At 59.3% G+C, this 18,096-nt stretch overlaps 3 protein-coding genes across 3 annotated transcripts; all 3 read left to right on the top strand.

The window, feature by feature from the left end:
- Positions 1-1,417: 1,417 nt before the first annotated feature.
- LOC138918866 (ral guanine nucleotide dissociation stimulator-like) lies at positions 1,418-5,419 on the top strand. The gene is made up of 6 exons (XM_070242434.1): positions 1,418-1,603; positions 2,010-2,120; positions 3,059-3,252; positions 3,899-3,958; positions 4,658-4,851; positions 5,116-5,419. The coding sequence occupies exons 1-6, from the start codon at positions 1,466-1,468 to the stop codon at positions 5,277-5,279; spliced, it is 861 nt and encodes a 286-aa protein (XP_070098535.1). The 5' UTR covers positions 1,418-1,465; the 3' UTR covers positions 5,280-5,419.
- A 2,216-nt stretch (positions 5,420-7,635) lies between these two features.
- On the top strand, positions 7,636-11,660 carry LOC138918865 (ral guanine nucleotide dissociation stimulator-like). Its single transcript, XM_070242433.1, has 6 exons — positions 7,636-7,844; positions 8,251-8,361; positions 9,300-9,493; positions 10,140-10,199; positions 10,899-11,092; positions 11,357-11,660. Exons 1-6 carry the CDS (start codon positions 7,707-7,709, stop codon positions 11,518-11,520), a joined length of 861 nt encoding a protein of 286 aa, XP_070098534.1. The 5' UTR covers positions 7,636-7,706; the 3' UTR covers positions 11,521-11,660.
- A 3,575-nt stretch (positions 11,661-15,235) lies between these two features.
- LOC138918864 (ral guanine nucleotide dissociation stimulator-like) lies at positions 15,236-17,901 on the top strand. The gene is made up of 3 exons (XM_070242432.1): positions 15,236-16,440; positions 17,140-17,333; positions 17,598-17,901. Exons 1-3 carry the CDS (start codon positions 16,355-16,357, stop codon positions 17,759-17,761), a joined length of 444 nt encoding a protein of 147 aa, XP_070098533.1. The 5' UTR covers positions 15,236-16,354; the 3' UTR covers positions 17,762-17,901.
- Positions 17,902-18,096: the final 195 nt, after the last annotated feature.

Here is an 18,096-nt window from a genome sequence, read left to right as displayed (position 1 = left end):
GTTCCTTCCTGGTACCTGATGCCCCACAGTGGGCTGTGAGTAGTCACACCTATCCCCTTGCGCGTTCTCAGGGACCACTGACCACATCCAAATCTCAGTAGTGACACGGCATCGCTTTGCCGTCCTCTGTGGAATCGCTCCAGTCAGTCCACACTCAAGAGGAGGGGATTACAGCAGGAGGTCTAGACCAGGAAGTCCTGATCCCAGGTGGCCAGTGACGGGAGAAGGAGAAGACCCCAGAACTTCAATGCCTTGCCCAGAATCCCAGATGAGGAAGAAGGCGGAGCCAGGGAGGAAGCCAGCTCTGCGTCCTCAAGGCTGGGGCTCTGGCTGCACACAGGCATTCCCAGGGGCCTCTGGAGAAGGCTGTGTTGGTGGAAGTGCATACAGATCTGGAGATGGCATGGGGGTGAGGGGGAGTATTCGGCAGTGTACACGGGCATTTGGTCAGTTCTTGTTTGAGGAGGAGCCCAGGTCCGGGGCACCCTGGATTGTAGCCCTGCCCACATCACACCCACGGTGGAGGCAGTGGCGGCCACTTTTCTGCTGAGCTCAGGCCTATGCAGTCCTGAATTGAATCTCTCACTGGAACATTGGGAAACTGAGGCCCCTAGAGGGGTAGGGAATGGCCCTCGACAGGGTGAGTCCAATGGGTAAGTGTGTGTTCTGACCTTCTAGGGCAAGACTGGGACCCCACGCGGAGGCTTGGCTTCTGAAATTAGGAACCCTGAGACCTTGAGAAGCTCTTGCCAATCCCTCCCTTTTGTGGGAGCTGTTTTCTTCTTGGCCTCCACAACCTGAGCACACAACACGCGGACGCACACAAACACACACACACACGCGCATGCACACACACACAAACACACACACACACACACACACATTGACCTTGGATGCAAGGATGGACTCTAGGCTGGGATCCGAAGAGAAGCAGACACAGGGCAAGTGGCAAGAGGAAGAAACACGAGGTGGGAGGCATTGCCTGCAAGTGACACCCGCCTGCAGTTTGAGAGGTATCGTCCTCTAAGGTAGGACACACGCCAGAGGACATGTCTAGCAAGTCCACGCTCCGGTCCTCCCCAGTGTGCAGACAGGAGGCCGACAGGCCCTGAGAGACACAACGGCTTATGCAGGATCCAGAAGAGGTAAGGAAGAGGACTTGTTTCTGCGTCAGTCTCAAAGCTGGGACCTCGGCCGCACCCAGACCCTCTAGGGAGCCTGTGAGACGGGTGTGTTGGTGTTCCTGGGTACGCCTACGACGTCGCATGGAGAAGGGGGGTGAGCAAGGCCATGGCCAGAGGACTGTTTGCATGGGTGGTATCTGAGGGGGGCACTCAGGTAAGGGCACTGCAGGAAATGAGGTCACTTCCTTGACAACAGACCCCAACAGACTTGGAACCCCCGCAACTAGGCAGCCACGTGCGCAAAGCCAGCTCACTTGGCTGGAGACTCTTGATAGAGAAACATGTTCTCCTGCTTTCTCCCGCCTGACCAGGGCTCTGGTTCCCAGAAAGCCCGCAGGGAGAACCTTTGGAGACGTTGTGGACGCTGGCTCAGCTCCCACGCCCCCCACGGCTGGACCTTTGGCAGGAGGTCCTCTCAGGTAACATGAGGAAGCCTAGAGCAGCCCAATCGAGGCCAGACCAGCTCCCCGAGCCCTCCCAGGGCAGCCCTCATCCCGTCCTCGTGAGTGTGGGGGCCAGAGGGACGTGTGGGCAGGATCTGCCCTTGGCCGCAGAAGGTTGGTGGGCTGGCAATAACCTGCTTTTCCCGTCACGTTCCCAAGCCAGGACAGGGCTGGCAGGACTGAAAGGGGACCCCTAAGCTGCCTCCTCATTCCAGGCCCTCAGGCTGCCGTGTGTTTCCCTCCTCGGTGGAGGTCTGTGTGGACCGTGGGGCGGGGTATGTGTGTCCAGAGTGGAGAGAGTCACAGAGGTGTGAGAGCCAGCAAAGACAGCCAGTCGGGTCTCTGAGGCTTGCCGCCTGGCTGCCGGGCACTGTCTTTCCAGAGCGTCACTCAGGAGATGGGCCAGCAGCTGAGCCACGACGCCCTCGACTCCACCACCCTGCAGGAAGGGAAGGTGCCCCACGCTGCCAAGCGAGGCCAGGGCCGGCTCAGGGTGAGTGCAGGTGCTGGGGAGACCCAAGCCCCAGGGCCCCAAGACAGCACTGAGGACCCCAGGTCTTCGAAGGCCCTGAGACAGCCCCGGGGCTCCTGCCTGGAGCCCTGCTCCCAAAGGAATCTGAATCCCCATCTCTTCCCCCGACCTTGCCCTGCGGGCCCAGCCCCCGTCTTGGCCAGAGGAGACGGCCCTGTCCACAGAGGTGTAGCAGAGCAGAGACATTTCTAGCCCATCAGCTCACGGGCGTTCAAGAGTCCTTTTGCGTTCTGTAGAGATTTTCCTGTTTGAACTCCCATCCTCACGTGTCCATGTGGCCTGGCAATCCTTCCCCACCTTCTCCCAGTCGGACGCAGCATCCTGATGGATAGGCATGCTTTTTGCCCAACAGGACATGGGGCTCACAGGGTTCTTTCTGGTCCTCTGCCTTTGCTGTCCAGAGGAACACGTCCACGTGGCCTCTCGAGGTCAGGGCGTCGGGCCTCAGCAGGCTGCCCAACTTTCCAGAAGGGAGACCCATTAGCCCAGTGACTCAGCCCTTCACTGAACCCGCACCTTCTGTTGCCATTTCCACAGCACCGCCCTGATCACCCTGCCTGTCCTCCCGTCCTCATCCCTCCCAGCCCACGAAAAGCCTCTGTGTTCTCCTGTCTCGAATGGGCAGTTGGTCAGCCACCCCAGGGTTGATGCTCTTCATCCAGGGAGGGGCTGTCACTCCTCTGCCAGCACAAAGACCTAGGAGACCAAGAGGTTTAATCCTTCTCCACCTCACATCCTACTTGGAATCCCGAGAATTCTTCCCTGCCCTGGGCAATGATGCCCACTTCCGGCCACAAGTCACCGCGGGCTTGGGCATTCGGTGCGACCTCCAGTCCCCGGCACTCCTGGGGCCCGCGGTGCGGCCTCTGATGGCAAGCGGCCCCTCTGTCTGACCCCAGGCTGAAAATCCATCCCCAGCGAAGAGCAAAGCGTCCCGCCTGGGGTGGACCGTCCAGGCTGGAACGCGGCAGAAGCGAGTGGAGCACCTGGTGCCCGCCTTCCTGGAGGGCGACACCGCCTACGTCCACAGCTTCCTGTGCACGTATAGAGGTTTTGCCACCACACGACAGGTGCTGGAGCTTCTGTTTCAAAGGTGCGTGCCGTGCCCCTCCGCAGCACTGTGGGCATTCAGCCACCTACTAGCTGTGAGGCTGGGGATGTCACGGCACCTCCCCGAGCCTCGGTTTGCTCCTTGCAAGGCGGGCTGAAGAGAGGATCAGCCTCCAGGGGAGATTGTAGGGACTCAGGCAGGTGCTGCCTGCAAAGGCTTCTCGAGAAGCCTAACCCTCTGGGAGGGTCGACTGGAGCGGAGGGGCTGTGGTTGTGCTCATTGAGGATATTCCTCTTGCCTAAGGCGAAGCCTCCGCCTCGTCCCTCAGCGTGCCCGTGGCCTTCACTGAGTTGTTGTCTTCCCTTTGGAAAAGGAGATGGCAGAGCTCTTCTAGGTCTCTGACCTGGGTGAAGCCAGAGCAGCGATCCCTGGGCTGAGCCGAGGCCCCCGACCCACTCAAGCAGGAGTGAGGGGCCGGTTGGAGCTCCTTCCTTCATCACGCACACACAGAGGTCCCCACTAGGTGCAGAAAGTTTTCTAGGCACTGACCAGATTCCCGTGCGCAGAGCAGGCGACAGCCATGCCCTCCAGGGCTCCATTCTCCTTGGGAGTGAGACAGCGCCGCTAGGCTTCTCACGCAGGCCTGATCCACAGTCCAGTCCATGCGACGTCCTCCTGTGTCTTCTAGATACGGTTGTGTCCTTGCCTATGGCGATGAGGACGGCGGACCCCTAGACCAACTCAAAAAGTGAGTGGGCTTTGGAATCCCTAGGAGGGCGCCCAGCGTCCACACTTGGAGGGCAGTTGCCTGCAGCGTCCCGCTCACTCATCTGCTAGAAGCTCCCCAGCGGGTGCTCAGCTCCTGCTCAGGGGGCTCAGGGAGTGCTCCGGGGCCACATAAGCCCCTCCCTGGTCGAGATACGGGGCAGGGGAGCATGACCCTCATGGGACACCTGGTGAATCAGGCAGCACTTGGCCCAGGAGGGAAAGTTGGAGGCAAGAGGAGGGCCCTGGGAAGCATGGGCGGGAGACAATGTCCGTTGTTCCCTCACTGGTCAGATGTTCTGGGAGCACCTCCTGTGTGCCAGGGAGGGCAATGAAAAGAGGAGACTGCACCGCTCGCTGCCCTCACGCAGCTGACGTTCCAGTGGGCAGTGGGCGGAGAGATGCTCCAAGCAGTGTGTCAGGCTTCCCTGAGGCCTAGGAGAGGTGACGCCACCACGGCACAGGGCTCCCCCTTCCAAAGGCGTTTTCCTAGCCCCTCCTTGGTGCCCTGGCCTAGCTCTGCCAAGACTGCCAGATTGGAGGTGGCCGCCAAGTAGGACTGGCCCCTGGACAGCCAGGAGCGGGAGGCCCAGGAGCCCAGGCCCGCACAGGGATGCCCGGGAGGCCAGCGTGCAAGGAAAGGACCCTTCTCTGACTCTGCTGCCCACCTGTCCGTCCTCAGGGCCATCTCCTTCATTCTGGGCGCCTGGCTCCGATGGTACCCTGAGGATTTTATCCAGCCCCCAGATGTTCCCAGCCTGGAACTGCTCTTGGCCTACATCGGTCTCAATATGCCCGGCTCGGAGCTGGAGCACCGCGCCCGCGTTCTTCTTTCCCGGCTGGAGCAGCCTGAGCACACTGATGCCAAGACTGAGGGTGAGGAGGACTCGGGTGTGTGACGTGGGCGTGTGCAGAGGGGATGGCGCTGCGCCCCCCGGAGCAGAGTGTCCAGAGGCTGGGGTTCGGCTGGGAGCAAGGGGCGGGCTCAGATCACTCTTGCCAGGGACTGGAGTCTGGGAAGACTTTCGGGGGCGTGGTGCTTGGACTGAGACTGCTGGATTGGCGGCAGAGGGTCCCTTTCTTTGGAATGACTTGGGCGGGCAGTCATGTTGGTGGCGTTTTCTCTTCTTCCATCTCCAGCTGCAGCTCCACCGAAAGACGCGGAAGACCCTGAAGATCCGGCACCGTCTCTCCCTCTCGGGCCCAGCCCAGCTCAGAGCCGCACAGGCATCTTGCGAGCCACAGCCGGCTCAAGACCTTCAGCAAGCACTGGCAGCATCCCAGCCACTACCCTCAGCTCCTGAGCTGCAGCCCCAGAGAATCCTCGCCTTCCCCTAGCCATGGCGTGGGTTTTAAAGTTTTGTTGTTGGTTTTTCTTTACTTAACCTTTCCCTGTATTTTATCTCGTCAGTTCAATAAAGTTTAGTTCTTGGGTTCTTTTCAATTGTTCGCTGAAGTGGCGTGAAGCAGACTCACAACGTCACACCAACGTCATCCGCATCTAGTACCCGCCCATTTTTGTCCAAGAGAAACCCTGTCCCTGGGAAGCAGTCAGTCTCCCTTCCTCCCACCGCAAGTCCCTGGTAGCCACTGAGTTTCCTTCTGTCGGACTCCGTGCGTTTCCCTCCTCCGGAGTTTGCATGGAAGTGCCAGCCTTCCAGAGGTGGCCTCCTGTGCCTGGCTGGGTCTGGTCTGAGGTGAGTGACTCCGGATGTTTGAAATTGAGATAGCGGTTTTCATTAAGAAGAAAAATCCCCCGCAGATCAAAGATTCTGTCTCAAAGAGGATGCCCCGCTATTCCCTCTTTTCACTTCCTGGGGATGGGGACCCATTGGAGGTGTGACACCAGAGCTGGAAACAGCGAGGGAAATGTCGGGGCCAGGGAGACCCCTTTCAAATCTTTCGCTTTCCTGGATGGGCCCTGGTAACGTTTTCAAAATGTGCAAATTTCAAAAATATTCTCATCGCATATGAAACACTGGCGTTTATAAGAAGCGTATCGTGGAGTAAAATATATTCCCCAAAGTTTTAACGTTTGAGATAGATAATTAATGTTAATTTGGTAAAAGAATGACTTAAAGATGAGTCATAAGAAACGATGCCCTCGTTCTACCAAGAAACAACTGCCCAGAACAAGGGGTGGCCAGCTTTTCAGAGCTCTTCATTGAGCTCTGGTGCGGGGGCGTGTGTGTGTGTGTGTTTGTGTGTGAGGGCGGTGTGGGTGTGTGGGTGTGTGAGGGTGTGGTGCGGGAAGGAGCCTGGGGCTGTTCCTTCCTGGTACCTGATGCCCCACAGTGGGCTGTGAGTAGTCACACCTATCCCCTTGCGCGTTCTCAGGGACCACTGACCACATCCAAATCTCAGTAGTGACACGGCATCGCTTTGCCGTCCTCTGTGGAATCGCTCCAGTCAGTCCACACTCAAGAGGAGGGGATTACAGCAGGAGGTCTAGACCAGGAAGTCCTGATCCCAGGTGGCCAGTGACGGGAGAAGGAGAAGACCCCAGAACTTCAATGCCTTGCCCAGAATCCCAGATGAGGAAGAAGGCGGAGCCAGGGAGGAAGCCAGCTCTGCGTCCTCAAGGCTGGGGCTCTGGCTGCACACAGGCATTCCCAGGGGCCTCTGGAGAAGGCTGTGTTGGTGGAAGTGCATACAGATCTGGAGATGGCATGGGGGTGAGGGGGAGTATTCGGCAGTGTACACGGGCATTTGGTCAGTTCTTGTTTGAGGAGGAGCCCAGGTCCGGGGCACCCTGGATTGTAGCCCTGCCCACATCACACCCACGGTGGAGGCAGTGGCGGCCACTTTTCTGCTGAGCTCAGGCCTATGCAGTCCTGAATTGAATCTCTCACTGGAACATTGGGAAACTGAGGCCCCTAGAGGGGTAGGGAATGGCCCTCGACAGGGTGAGTCCAATGGGTAAGTGTGTGTTCTGACCTTCTAGGGCAAGACTGGGACCCCACGCGGAGGCTTGGCTTCTGAAATTAGGAACCCTGAGACCTTGAGAAGCTCTTGCCAATCCCTCCCTTTTGTGGGAGCTGTTTTCTTCTTGGCCTCCACAACCTGAGCACACAACACGCGGACGCACACAAACACACACACACACGCGCATGCACACACACACAAACACACACACACACACACACACATTGACCTTGGATGCAAGGATGGACTCTAGGCTGGGATCCGAAGAGAAGCAGACACAGGGCAAGTGGCAAGAGGAAGAAACACGAGGTGGGAGGCATTGCCTGCAAGTGACACCCGCCTGCAGTTTGAGAGGTATCGTCCTCTAAGGTAGGACACACGCCAGAGGACATGTCTAGCAAGTCCACGCTCCGGTCCTCCCCAGTGTGCAGACAGGAGGCCGACAGGCCCTGAGAGACACAACGGCTTATGCAGGATCCAGAAGAGGTAAGGAAGAGGACTTGTTTCTGCGTCAGTCTCAAAGCTGGGACCTCGGCCGCACCCAGACCCTCTAGGGAGCCTGTGAGACGGGTGTGTTGGTGTTCCTGGGTACGCCTACGACGTCGCATGGAGAAGGGGGGTGAGCAAGGCCATGGCCAGAGGACTGTTTGCATGGGTGGTATCTGAGGGGGGCACTCAGGTAAGGGCACTGCAGGAAATGAGGTCACTTCCTTGACAACAGACCCCAACAGACTTGGAACCCCCGCAACTAGGCAGCCACGTGCGCAAAGCCAGCTCACTTGGCTGGAGACTCTTGATAGAGAAACATGTTCTCCTGCTTTCTCCCGCCTGACCAGGGCTCTGGTTCCCAGAAAGCCCGCAGGGAGAACCTTTGGAGACGTTGTGGACGCTGGCTCAGCTCCCACGCCCCCCACGGCTGGACCTTTGGCAGGAGGTCCTCTCAGGTAACATGAGGAAGCCTAGAGCAGCCCAATCGAGGCCAGACCAGCTCCCCGAGCCCTCCCAGGGCAGCCCTCATCCCGTCCTCGTGAGTGTGGGGGCCAGAGGGACGTGTGGGCAGGATCTGCCCTTGGCCGCAGAAGGTTGGTGGGCTGGCAATAACCTGCTTTTCCCGTCACGTTCCCAAGCCAGGACAGGGCTGGCAGGACTGAAAGGGGACCCCTAAGCTGCCTCCTCATTCCAGGCCCTCAGGCTGCCGTGTGTTTCCCTCCTCGGTGGAGGTCTGTGTGGACCGTGGGGCGGGGTATGTGTGTCCAGAGTGGAGAGAGTCACAGAGGTGTGAGAGCCAGCAAAGACAGCCAGTCGGGTCTCTGAGGCTTGCCGCCTGGCTGCCGGGCACTGTCTTTCCAGAGCGTCACTCAGGAGATGGGCCAGCAGCTGAGCCACGACGCCCTCGACTCCACCACCCTGCAGGAAGGGAAGGTGCCCCACGCTGCCAAGCGAGGCCAGGGCCGGCTCAGGGTGAGTGCAGGTGCTGGGGAGACCCAAGCCCCAGGGCCCCAAGACAGCACTGAGGACCCCAGGTCTTCGAAGGCCCTGAGACAGCCCCGGGGCTCCTGCCTGGAGCCCTGCTCCCAAAGGAATCTGAATCCCCATCTCTTCCCCCGACCTTGCCCTGCGGGCCCAGCCCCCGTCTTGGCCAGAGGAGACGGCCCTGTCCACAGAGGTGTAGCAGAGCAGAGACATTTCTAGCCCATCAGCTCACGGGCGTTCAAGAGTCCTTTTGCGTTCTGTAGAGATTTTCCTGTTTGAACTCCCATCCTCACGTGTCCATGTGGCCTGGCAATCCTTCCCCACCTTCTCCCAGTCGGACGCAGCATCCTGATGGATAGGCATGCTTTTTGCCCAACAGGACATGGGGCTCACAGGGTTCTTTCTGGTCCTCTGCCTTTGCTGTCCAGAGGAACACGTCCACGTGGCCTCTCGAGGTCAGGGCGTCGGGCCTCAGCAGGCTGCCCAACTTTCCAGAAGGGAGACCCATTAGCCCAGTGACTCAGCCCTTCACTGAACCCGCACCTTCTGTTGCCATTTCCACAGCACCGCCCTGATCACCCTGCCTGTCCTCCCGTCCTCATCCCTCCCAGCCCACGAAAAGCCTCTGTGTTCTCCTGTCTCGAATGGGCAGTTGGTCAGCCACCCCAGGGTTGATGCTCTTCATCCAGGGAGGGGCTGTCACTCCTCTGCCAGCACAAAGACCTAGGAGACCAAGAGGTTTAATCCTTCTCCACCTCACATCCTACTTGGAATCCCGAGAATTCTTCCCTGCCCTGGGCAATGATGCCCACTTCCGGCCACAAGTCACCGCGGGCTTGGGCATTCGGTGCGACCTCCAGTCCCCGGCACTCCTGGGGCCCGCGGTGCGGCCTCTGATGGCAAGCGGCCCCTCTGTCTGACCCCAGGCTGAAAATCCATCCCCAGCGAAGAGCAAAGCGTCCCGCCTGGGGTGGACCGTCCAGGCTGGAACGCGGCAGAAGCGAGTGGAGCACCTGGTGCCCGCCTTCCTGGAGGGCGACACCGCCTACGTCCACAGCTTCCTGTGCACGTATAGAGGTTTTGCCACCACACGACAGGTGCTGGAGCTTCTGTTTCAAAGGTGCGTGCCGTGCCCCTCCGCAGCACTGTGGGCATTCAGCCACCTACTAGCTGTGAGGCTGGGGATGTCACGGCACCTCCCCGAGCCTCGGTTTGCTCCTTGCAAGGCGGGCTGAAGAGAGGATCAGCCTCCAGGGGAGATTGTAGGGACTCAGGCAGGTGCTGCCTGCAAAGGCTTCTCGAGAAGCCTAACCCTCTGGGAGGGTCGACTGGAGCGGAGGGGCTGTGGTTGTGCTCATTGAGGATATTCCTCTTGCCTAAGGCGAAGCCTCCGCCTCGTCCCTCAGCGTGCCCGTGGCCTTCACTGAGTTGTTGTCTTCCCTTTGGAAAAGGAGATGGCAGAGCTCTTCTAGGTCTCTGACCTGGGTGAAGCCAGAGCAGCGATCCCTGGGCTGAGCCGAGGCCCCCGACCCACTCAAGCAGGAGTGAGGGGCCGGTTGGAGCTCCTTCCTTCATCACGCACACACAGAGGTCCCCACTAGGTGCAGAAAGTTTTCTAGGCACTGACCAGATTCCCGTGCGCAGAGCAGGCGACAGCCATGCCCTCCAGGGCTCCATTCTCCTTGGGAGTGAGACAGCGCCGCTAGGCTTCTCACGCAGGCCTGATCCACAGTCCAGTCCATGCGACGTCCTCCTGTGTCTTCTAGATACGGTTGTGTCCTTGCCTATGGCGATGAGGACGGCGGACCCCTAGACCAACTCAAAAAGTGAGTGGGCTTTGGAATCCCTAGGAGGGCGCCCAGCGTCCACACTTGGAGGGCAGTTGCCTGCAGCGTCCCGCTCACTCATCTGCTAGAAGCTCCCCAGCGGGTGCTCAGCTCCTGCTCAGGGGGCTCAGGGAGTGCTCCGGGGCCACATAAGCCCCTCCCTGGTCGAGATACGGGGCAGGGGAGCATGACCCTCATGGGACACCTGGTGAATCAGGCAGCACTTGGCCCAGGAGGGAAAGTTGGAGGCAAGAGGAGGGCCCTGGGAAGCATGGGCGGGAGACAATGTCCGTTGTTCCCTCACTGGTCAGATGTTCTGGGAGCACCTCCTGTGTGCCAGGGAGGGCAATGAAAAGAGGAGACTGCACCGCTCGCTGCCCTCACGCAGCTGACGTTCCAGTGGGCAGTGGGCGGAGAGATGCTCCAAGCAGTGTGTCAGGCTTCCCTGAGGCCTAGGAGAGGTGACGCCACCACGGCACAGGGCTCCCCCTTCCAAAGGCGTTTTCCTAGCCCCTCCTTGGTGCCCTGGCCTAGCTCTGCCAAGACTGCCAGATTGGAGGTGGCCGCCAAGTAGGACTGGCCCCTGGACAGCCAGGAGCGGGAGGCCCAGGAGCCCAGGCCCGCACAGGGATGCCCGGGAGGCCAGCGTGCAAGGAAAGGACCCTTCTCTGACTCTGCTGCCCACCTGTCCGTCCTCAGGGCCATCTCCTTCATTCTGGGCGCCTGGCTCCGATGGTACCCTGAGGATTTTATCCAGCCCCCAGATGTTCCCAGCCTGGAACTGCTCTTGGCCTACATCGGTCTCAATATGCCCGGCTCGGAGCTGGAGCACCGCGCCCGCGTTCTTCTTTCCCGGCTGGAGCAGCCTGAGCACACTGATGCCAAGACTGAGGGTGAGGAGGACTCGGGTGTGTGACGTGGGCGTGTGCAGAGGGGATGGCGCTGCGCCCCCCGGAGCAGAGTGTCCAGAGGCTGGGGTTCGGCTGGGAGCAAGGGGCGGGCTCAGATCACTCTTGCCAGGGACTCGAGTCTGGGAAGACTTTCGGGGGCGTGGTGCTTGGACTGAGACTGCTGGATTGGCGGCAGAGGGTCCCTTTCTTTGGAATGACTTGGGCGGGCAGTCATGTTGGTGGCGTTTTCTCTTCTTCCATCTCCAGCTGCAGCTCCACCGAAAGACGCGGAAGACCCTGAAGATCCGGCACCGTCTCTCCCTCTCGGGCCCAGCCCAGCTCAGAGCCGCACAGGCATCTTGCGAGCCACAGCCGGCTCAAGACCTTCAGCAAGCACTGGCAGCATCCCAGCCACTACCCTCAGCTCCTGAGCTGCAGCCCCAGAGAATCCTCGCCTTCCCCTAGCCATGGCGTGGGTTTTAAAGTTTTGTTTTTGGTTTTTCTTTACTTAACCTTTCCCTGTATTTTATCTCGTCAGTTCAATAAAGTTTAGTTCTTGGGTTCTTTTCAATTGTTCGCTGAAGTGGCGTGAAGCAGACTCACAACGTCACACCAACGTCATCCGCATCTAGTACCCGCCCATTTTTGTCCAAGAGAAACCCTGTCCCTGGGAAGCAGTCAGTCTCCCTTCCTCCCACCGCAAGTCCCTGGTAGCCACTGAGTTTCCTTCTGTCGGACTCCGTGCGTTTCCCTCCTCCGGAGTTTGCATGGAAGTGCCAGCCTTCCAGAGGTGGCCTCCTGTGCCTGGCTGGGTCTGGTCTGAGGTGAGTGACTCCGGATGTTTGAAATTGAGATAGCGGTTTTCATTAAGAAGAAAAATCCCCCGCAGATCAAAGATTCTGTCTCAAAGAGGATGCCCCGCTATTCCCTCTTTTCACTTCCTGGGGATGGGGACCCATTGGAGGTGTGACACCAGAGCTGGAAACAGCGAGGGAAATGTCGGGGCCAGGGAGACCCCTTTCAAATCTTTCGCTTTCCTGGATGGGCCCTGGTAACGTTTTCAAAATGTGCAAATTTCAAAAATATTCTCATCGCATATGAAACACTGGCGTTTATAAGAAGCGTATCGTGGAGTAAAATATATTCCCCAAAGTTTTAACGTTTGAGATAGATAATTAATGTTAATTTGGTAAAAGAATGACTTAAAGATGAGTCATAAGAAACGATGCCCTCGTTCTACCAAGAAACAACTGCCCAGAACAAGGGGTGGCCAGCTTTTCAGAGCTCTTCATTGAGCTCTGGTGCGGGGGCGTGTGTGTGTGTGTGTTTGTGTGTGAGGGCGGTGTGGGTGTGTGGGTGTGTGAGGGTGTGGTGCGGGAAGGAGCCTGGGGCTGTTCCTTCCTGGTACCTGATGCCCCACAGTGGGCTGTGAGTAGTCACACCTATCCCCTTGCGCGTTCTCAGGGACCACTGACCACATCCAAATCTCAGTAGTGACACGGCATCGCTTTGCCGTCCTCTGTGGAATCGCTCCAGTCAGTCCACACTCAAGAGGAGGGGATTACAGCAGGAGGTCTAGACCAGGAAGTCCTGATCCCAGGTGGCCAGTGACGGGAGAAGGAGAAGACCCCAGAACTTCAATGCCTTGCCCAGAATCCCAGATGAGGAAGAAGGCGGAGCCAGGGAGGAAGCCAGCTCTGCGTCCTCAAGGCTGGGGCTCTGGCTGCACACAGGCATTCCCAGGGGCCTCTGGAGAAGGCTGTGTTGGTGGAAGTGCATACAGATCTGGAGATGGCATGGGGGTGAGGGGGAGTATTCGGCAGTGTACACGGGCATTTGGTCAGTTCTTGTTTGAGGAGGAGCCCAGGTCCGGGGCACCCTGGATTGTAGCCCTGCCCACATCACACCCACGGTGGAGGCAGTGGCGGCCACTTTTCTGCTGAGCTCAGGCCTATGCAGTCCTGAATTGAATCTCTCACTGGAACATTGGGAAACTGAGGCCCCTAGAGGGGTAGGGAATGGCCCTCGACAGGGTGAGTCCAATGGGTAAGTGTGTGTTCTGACCTTCTAGGGCAAGACTGGGACCCCACGCGGAGGCTTGGCTTCTGAAATTAGGAACCATGAGACCTTGAGAAGCTCTTGCCAATCCCTCCCTTTTGTGGGAGCTGTTTTCTTCTTGGCCTCCACAACCTGAGCACACAACACGCGGACGCACACAAACACACACACACACGCGCATGCACACACACACAAACACACACACACACACACACACATTGACCTTGGATGCAAGGATGGACTCTAGGCTGGGATCCGAAGAGAAGCAGACACAGGGCAAGTGGCAAGAGGAAGAAACACGAGGTGGGAGGCATTGCCTGCAAGTGACACCCGCCTGCAGTTTGAGAGGTATCGTCCTCTAAGGTAGGACACACGCCAGAGGACATGTCTAGCAAGTCCACGCTCCGGTCCTCCCCAGTGTGCAGACAGGAGGCCGACAGGCCCTGAGAGACACAACGGCTTATGCAGGATCCAGAAGAGGTAAGGAAGAGGACTTGTTTCTGCGTCAGTCTCAAAGCTGGGACCTCGGCCGCACCCAGACCCTCTAGGGAGCCTGTGAGACGGGTGTGTTGGTGTTCCTGGGTACGCCTACGACGTCGCATGGAGAAGGGGGGTGAGCAAGGCCATGGCCAGAGGACTGTTTGCATGGGTGGTATCTGAGGGGGGCACTCAGGTAAGGGCACTGCAGGAAATGAGGTCACTTCCTTGACAACAGACCCCAACAGACTTGGAACCCCCGCAACTAGGCAGCCACGTGCGCAAAGCCAGCTCACTTGGCTGGAGACTCTTGATAGAGAAACATGTTCTCCTGCTTTCTCCCGCCTGACCAGGGCTCTGGTTCCCAGAAAGCCCGCAGGGAGAACCTTTGGAGACGTTGTGGACGCTGGCTCAGCTCCCACGCCCCCCACGGCTGGACCTTTGGCAGGAGGTCCTCTCAGGTAACATGAGGAAGCCTAGAGCAGCCCAATCGAGGCCAGACCAGCTCCCCGAGCCCTCCCAGGGCAGCCCTCATCCCGTCCTCGTGAGTGTGGGGGCCAGAGGGACGTGTGGGCAGGATCTGCCCTTGGCCGCAGAAGGTTGGTGGGCTGGCAATAACCTGCTTTTCCCGTCACGTTCCCAAGCCAGGACAGGGCTGGCAGGACTGAAAGGGGACCCCTAAGCTGCCTCCTCATTCCAGGCCCTCAGGCTGCCATGTGTTTCCCTCCTCGGTGGAGGTCTGTGTGGACCGTGGGGCGGGGTATGTGTGTCCAGAGTGGAGAGAGTCACAGAGGTGTGAGAGCCAGCAAAGACAGCCAGTCGGGTCTCTGAGGCTTGCCGCCTGGCTGCCGGGCACTGTCTTTCCAGAGCGTCACTCAGGAGATGGGCCAGCAGCTGAGCCACGACGCCCTCGACTCCACCACCCTGCAGGAAGGGAAGGTGCCCCACGCTGCCAAGCGAGGCCAGGGCCGGCTCAGGGTGAGTGCAGGTGCTGGGGAGACCCAAGCCCCAGGGCCCCAAGACAGCACTGAGGACCCCAGGTCTTCGAAGGCCCTGAGACAGCCCCGGGGCTCCTGCCTGGAGCCCTGCTCCCAAAGGAATCTGAATCCCCATCTCTTCCCCTGACCTTGCCCTGCGGGCCCAGCCCCCGTCTTGGCCAGAGGAGACGGCCCTGTCCACAGAGGTGTAGCAGAGCAGAGACATTTCTAGCCCATCAGCTCACGGGCGTTCAAGAGTCCTTTTGCGTTCTGTAGAGATTTTCCTGTTTGAACTCCCATCCTCACGTGTCCATGTGGCCTGGCAATCCTTCCCCACCTTCTCCCAGTCGGACGCAGCATCCTGATGGATAGGCATGCTTTTTGCCCAACAGGACATGGGGCTCACAGGGTTCTTTCTGGTCCTCTGCCTTTGCTGTCCAGAGGAACACGTCCACGTGGCCTCTCGAGGTCAGGGCGTCGGGCCTCAGCAGGCTGCCCAACTTTCCAGAAGGGAGACCCATTAGCCCAGTGACTCAGCCCTTCACTGAACCCGCACCTTCTGTTGCCATTTCCACAGCACCGCCCTGATCACCCTGCCTGTCCTCCCGTCCTCATCCCTCCCAGCCCACGAAAAGCCTCTGTGTTCTCCTGTCTCGAATGGGCAGTTGGTCAGCCACCCCAGGGTTGATGCTCTTCATCCAGGGAGGGGCTGTCACTCCTCTGCCAGCACAAAGACCTAGGAGACCAAGAGGTTTAATCCTTCTCCACCTCACATCCTACTTGGAATCCCGAGAATTCTTCCCTGCCCTGGGCAATGATGCCCACTTCCGGCCACAAGTCACCGCGGGCTTGGGCATTCGGTGCGACCTCCAGTCCCCGGCACTCCTGGGGCCCGCGGTGCGGCCTCTGATGGCAAGCGGCCCCTCTGTCTGACCCCAGGCTGAAAATCCATCCCCAGCGAAGAGCAAAGCGTCCCGCCTGGTGTGGACCGTCCAGGCTGGAACGCGGCAGAAGCGAGTGGAGCACCTGGTGCCCGCCTTCCTGGAGGGCGACACCGCCTACGTCCACAGCTTCCTGTGCACGTATAGAGGTTTTGCCACCACACGACAGGTGCTGGAGCTTCTGTTTCAAAGGTGCGTGCCGTGCCCCTCCGCAGCACTGTGGGCATTCAGCCACCTACTAGCTGTGAGGCTGGGGATGTCACGGCACCTCCCCGAGCCTCGGTTTGCTCCTTGCAAGGCGGGCTGAAGAGAGGATCAGCCTCCAGGGGAGATTGTAGGGACTCAGGCAGGTGCTGCCTGCAAAGGCTTCTCGAGAAGCCTAACCCTCTGGGAGGGTCGACTGGAGCGGAGGGGCTGTGGTTGTGCTCATTGAGGATATTCCTCTTGCCTAAGGCGAAGCCTCCGCCTCGTCCCTCAGCGTGCCCGTGGCCTTCACTGAGTTGTTGTCTTCCCTTTGGAAAAGGAGATGGCAGAGCTCTTCTAGGTCTCTGACCTGGGTGAAGCCAGAGCAGCGATCCCTGGGCTGAGCCGAGGCCCCCGACCCACTCAAGCAGGAGTGAGGGGCCGGTTGGAGCTCCTTCCTTCATCACGCACACACAGAGGTCCCCACTAGGTGCAGAAAGTTTTCTAGGCACTGACCAGAATCCCGTGCGCAGAGCAGGCGACAGCCATGCCCTCCAGGGCTCCATTCTCCTTGGGAGTGAGACAGCGCCGCTAGGCTTCTCACGCAGGCCTGATCCACAGTCCAGTCCATGCGACGTCCTCCTGTGTCTTCTAGATACGGTTGTGTCCTTGCCTATGGCGATGAGGACGGCGGACCCCTAGACCAACTCAAAAAGTGAGTGGGCTTTGGAATCCCTAGGAGGGCGCCCAGCGTCCACACTTGGAGGGCAGTTACCTGCAGCGTCCCGCTCACTCATCTGCTAGAAGCTCCCCAGCGGGTGCTCAGCTCCTGCTCAGGGGGCTCAGGGAGTGCTCCGGGGCCACATAAGCCCCTCCCTGGTCGAGATACGGGGCAGGGGAGCATGACCCTCATGGGACACCTGGTGAATCAGGCAGCACTTGGCCCAGGAGGGAAAGTTGGAGGCAAGAGGAGGGCCCTGGGAAGCATGGGCGGGAGACAATGTCCGTTGTTCCCTCACTGGTCAGATGTTCTGGGAGCACCTCCTGTGTGCCAGGGAGGGCAATGAAAAGAGGAGACTGCACCGCTCGCTGCCCTCACGCAGCTGACGTTCCAGTGGGCAGTGGGCGGAGAGATGCTCCAAGCAGTGTGTCAGGCTTCCCTGAGGCCTAGGAGAGGTGACGCCACCACGGCACAGGGCTCCCCCTTCCAAAGGCGTTTTCCTAGCCCCTCCTTGGTGCCCTGGCCTAGCTCTGCCAAGACTGCCAGATTGGAGGTGGCCGCCAAGTAGGACTGGCCCCTGGACAGCCAGGAGCGGGAGGCCCAGGAGCCCAGGCCCGCACAGGGATGCCCGGGAGGCCAGCGTGCAAGGAAAGGACCCTTCTCTGACTCTGCTGCCCACCTGTCCGTCCTCAGGGCCATCTCCTTCATTCTGGGCGCCTGGCTCCGATGGTACCCTGAGGATTTTATCCAGCCCCCAGATGTTCCCAGCCTGGAACTGCTCTTGGCCTACATCGGTCTCAATATGCCCGGCTCGGAGCTGGAGCACCGCGCCCGCGTTCTTCTTTCCCGGCTGGAGCAGCCTGAGCACACTGATGCCAAGACTGAGGGTGAGGAGGACTCGGGTGTGTGACGTGGGCGTGTGCAGAGGGGATGGCGCTGCGCCCCCCGGAGCAGAGTGTCCAGAGGCTGGGGTTCGGCTGGGAGCAAGGGGCGGGCTCAGATCACTCTTGCCAGGGACTCGACTCTGGGAAGACTTTCGGGGGCGTGGTGCTTGGACTGAGACTGCTGGATTGGCGGCAGAGGGTCCCTTTCTTTGGAATGACTTGGGCGGGCAGTCATGTTGGTGGCGTTTTCTCTTCTTCCATCTCCAGCTGCAGCTCCACCGAAAGACGCGGAAGACCCTGAAGATCCGGCACCGTCTCTCCCTCTCGGGCCCAGCCCAGCTCAGAGCCACACAGGCATCTTGCGAGCCACAGCCGGCTCAAGACCTTCAGCAAGCACTGGCAGCATCCCAGCCACTACCCTCAGCTCCTGAGCTGCAGCCCCACAGAATCCTCGCCTTCCCCTAGCCATGGCGTGGGTTTTAAAGTTTTGTTTTTGGTTTTTCTTTACTTAACCTTTCCCTGTATTTTATCTCGTCAGTTCAATAAAGTTTAGTTCTTGGGTTCTTTTCAATTGTTCGCTGAAGTGGCGTGAAGCAGACTCACAACGTCACACCAACGGCATCCGCATCTAGTACCCGCCCATTTTTGTCCAAGAGAAACCCTGTCCCTGGGAAGCAGTCAGTCTCCCTTCCTCCCACCGCAAGTCCTTGGTAGCCACTGAGTTTCCTTCTGTCGGACTCCGTGCGTTTCCCTCCTCCGGAGTTTG

The sequence above is a fragment of the Equus caballus genome, chromosome 19, assembly GCF_041296265.1.
Source record: "Equus caballus isolate H_3958 breed thoroughbred chromosome 19, TB-T2T, whole genome shotgun sequence".
Classification (NCBI taxonomy): Eukaryota; Metazoa; Chordata; class Mammalia; order Perissodactyla; family Equidae; genus Equus; species Equus caballus.
This window is presented reverse-complemented; position numbering and strand designations above follow the sequence as displayed.

Bases quoted from the DNA above. Each gene is read 5' to 3' on its own strand.
- LOC138918864 (XM_070242432.1), top strand. From the start codon at position 16,355: ATGCGACGTCCTCCTGTGTCTTCTAGATACGGTTGTGTCCTTGCCTAT. The intron at 16,441-17,139 runs GTGAGTGGGCTT...GTCCGTCCTCAG, and splicing joins CCCCTAGACCAACTCAAAAA to GGCCATCTCCTTCATTCTGG. The intron at 17,334-17,597 runs GTGAGGAGGACT...TTCCATCTCCAG, and splicing joins CACTGATGCCAAGACTGAGG to CTGCAGCTCCACCGAAAGAC.
- LOC138918866 (XM_070242434.1), top strand. From the start codon at position 1,466: ATGTTCTCCTGCTTTCTCCCGCCTGACCAGGGCTCTGGTTCCCAGAAA. The intron at 1,604-2,009 runs GTAACATGAGGA...CTGTCTTTCCAG, and splicing joins TTGGCAGGAGGTCCTCTCAG to AGCGTCACTCAGGAGATGGG. The intron at 3,959-4,657 runs GTGAGTGGGCTT...GTCCGTCCTCAG, and splicing joins CCCCTAGACCAACTCAAAAA to GGCCATCTCCTTCATTCTGG.
- LOC138918865 (XM_070242433.1), top strand. From the start codon at position 7,707: ATGTTCTCCTGCTTTCTCCCGCCTGACCAGGGCTCTGGTTCCCAGAAA. The intron at 10,200-10,898 runs GTGAGTGGGCTT...GTCCGTCCTCAG, and splicing joins CCCCTAGACCAACTCAAAAA to GGCCATCTCCTTCATTCTGG. The intron at 11,093-11,356 runs GTGAGGAGGACT...TTCCATCTCCAG, and splicing joins CACTGATGCCAAGACTGAGG to CTGCAGCTCCACCGAAAGAC.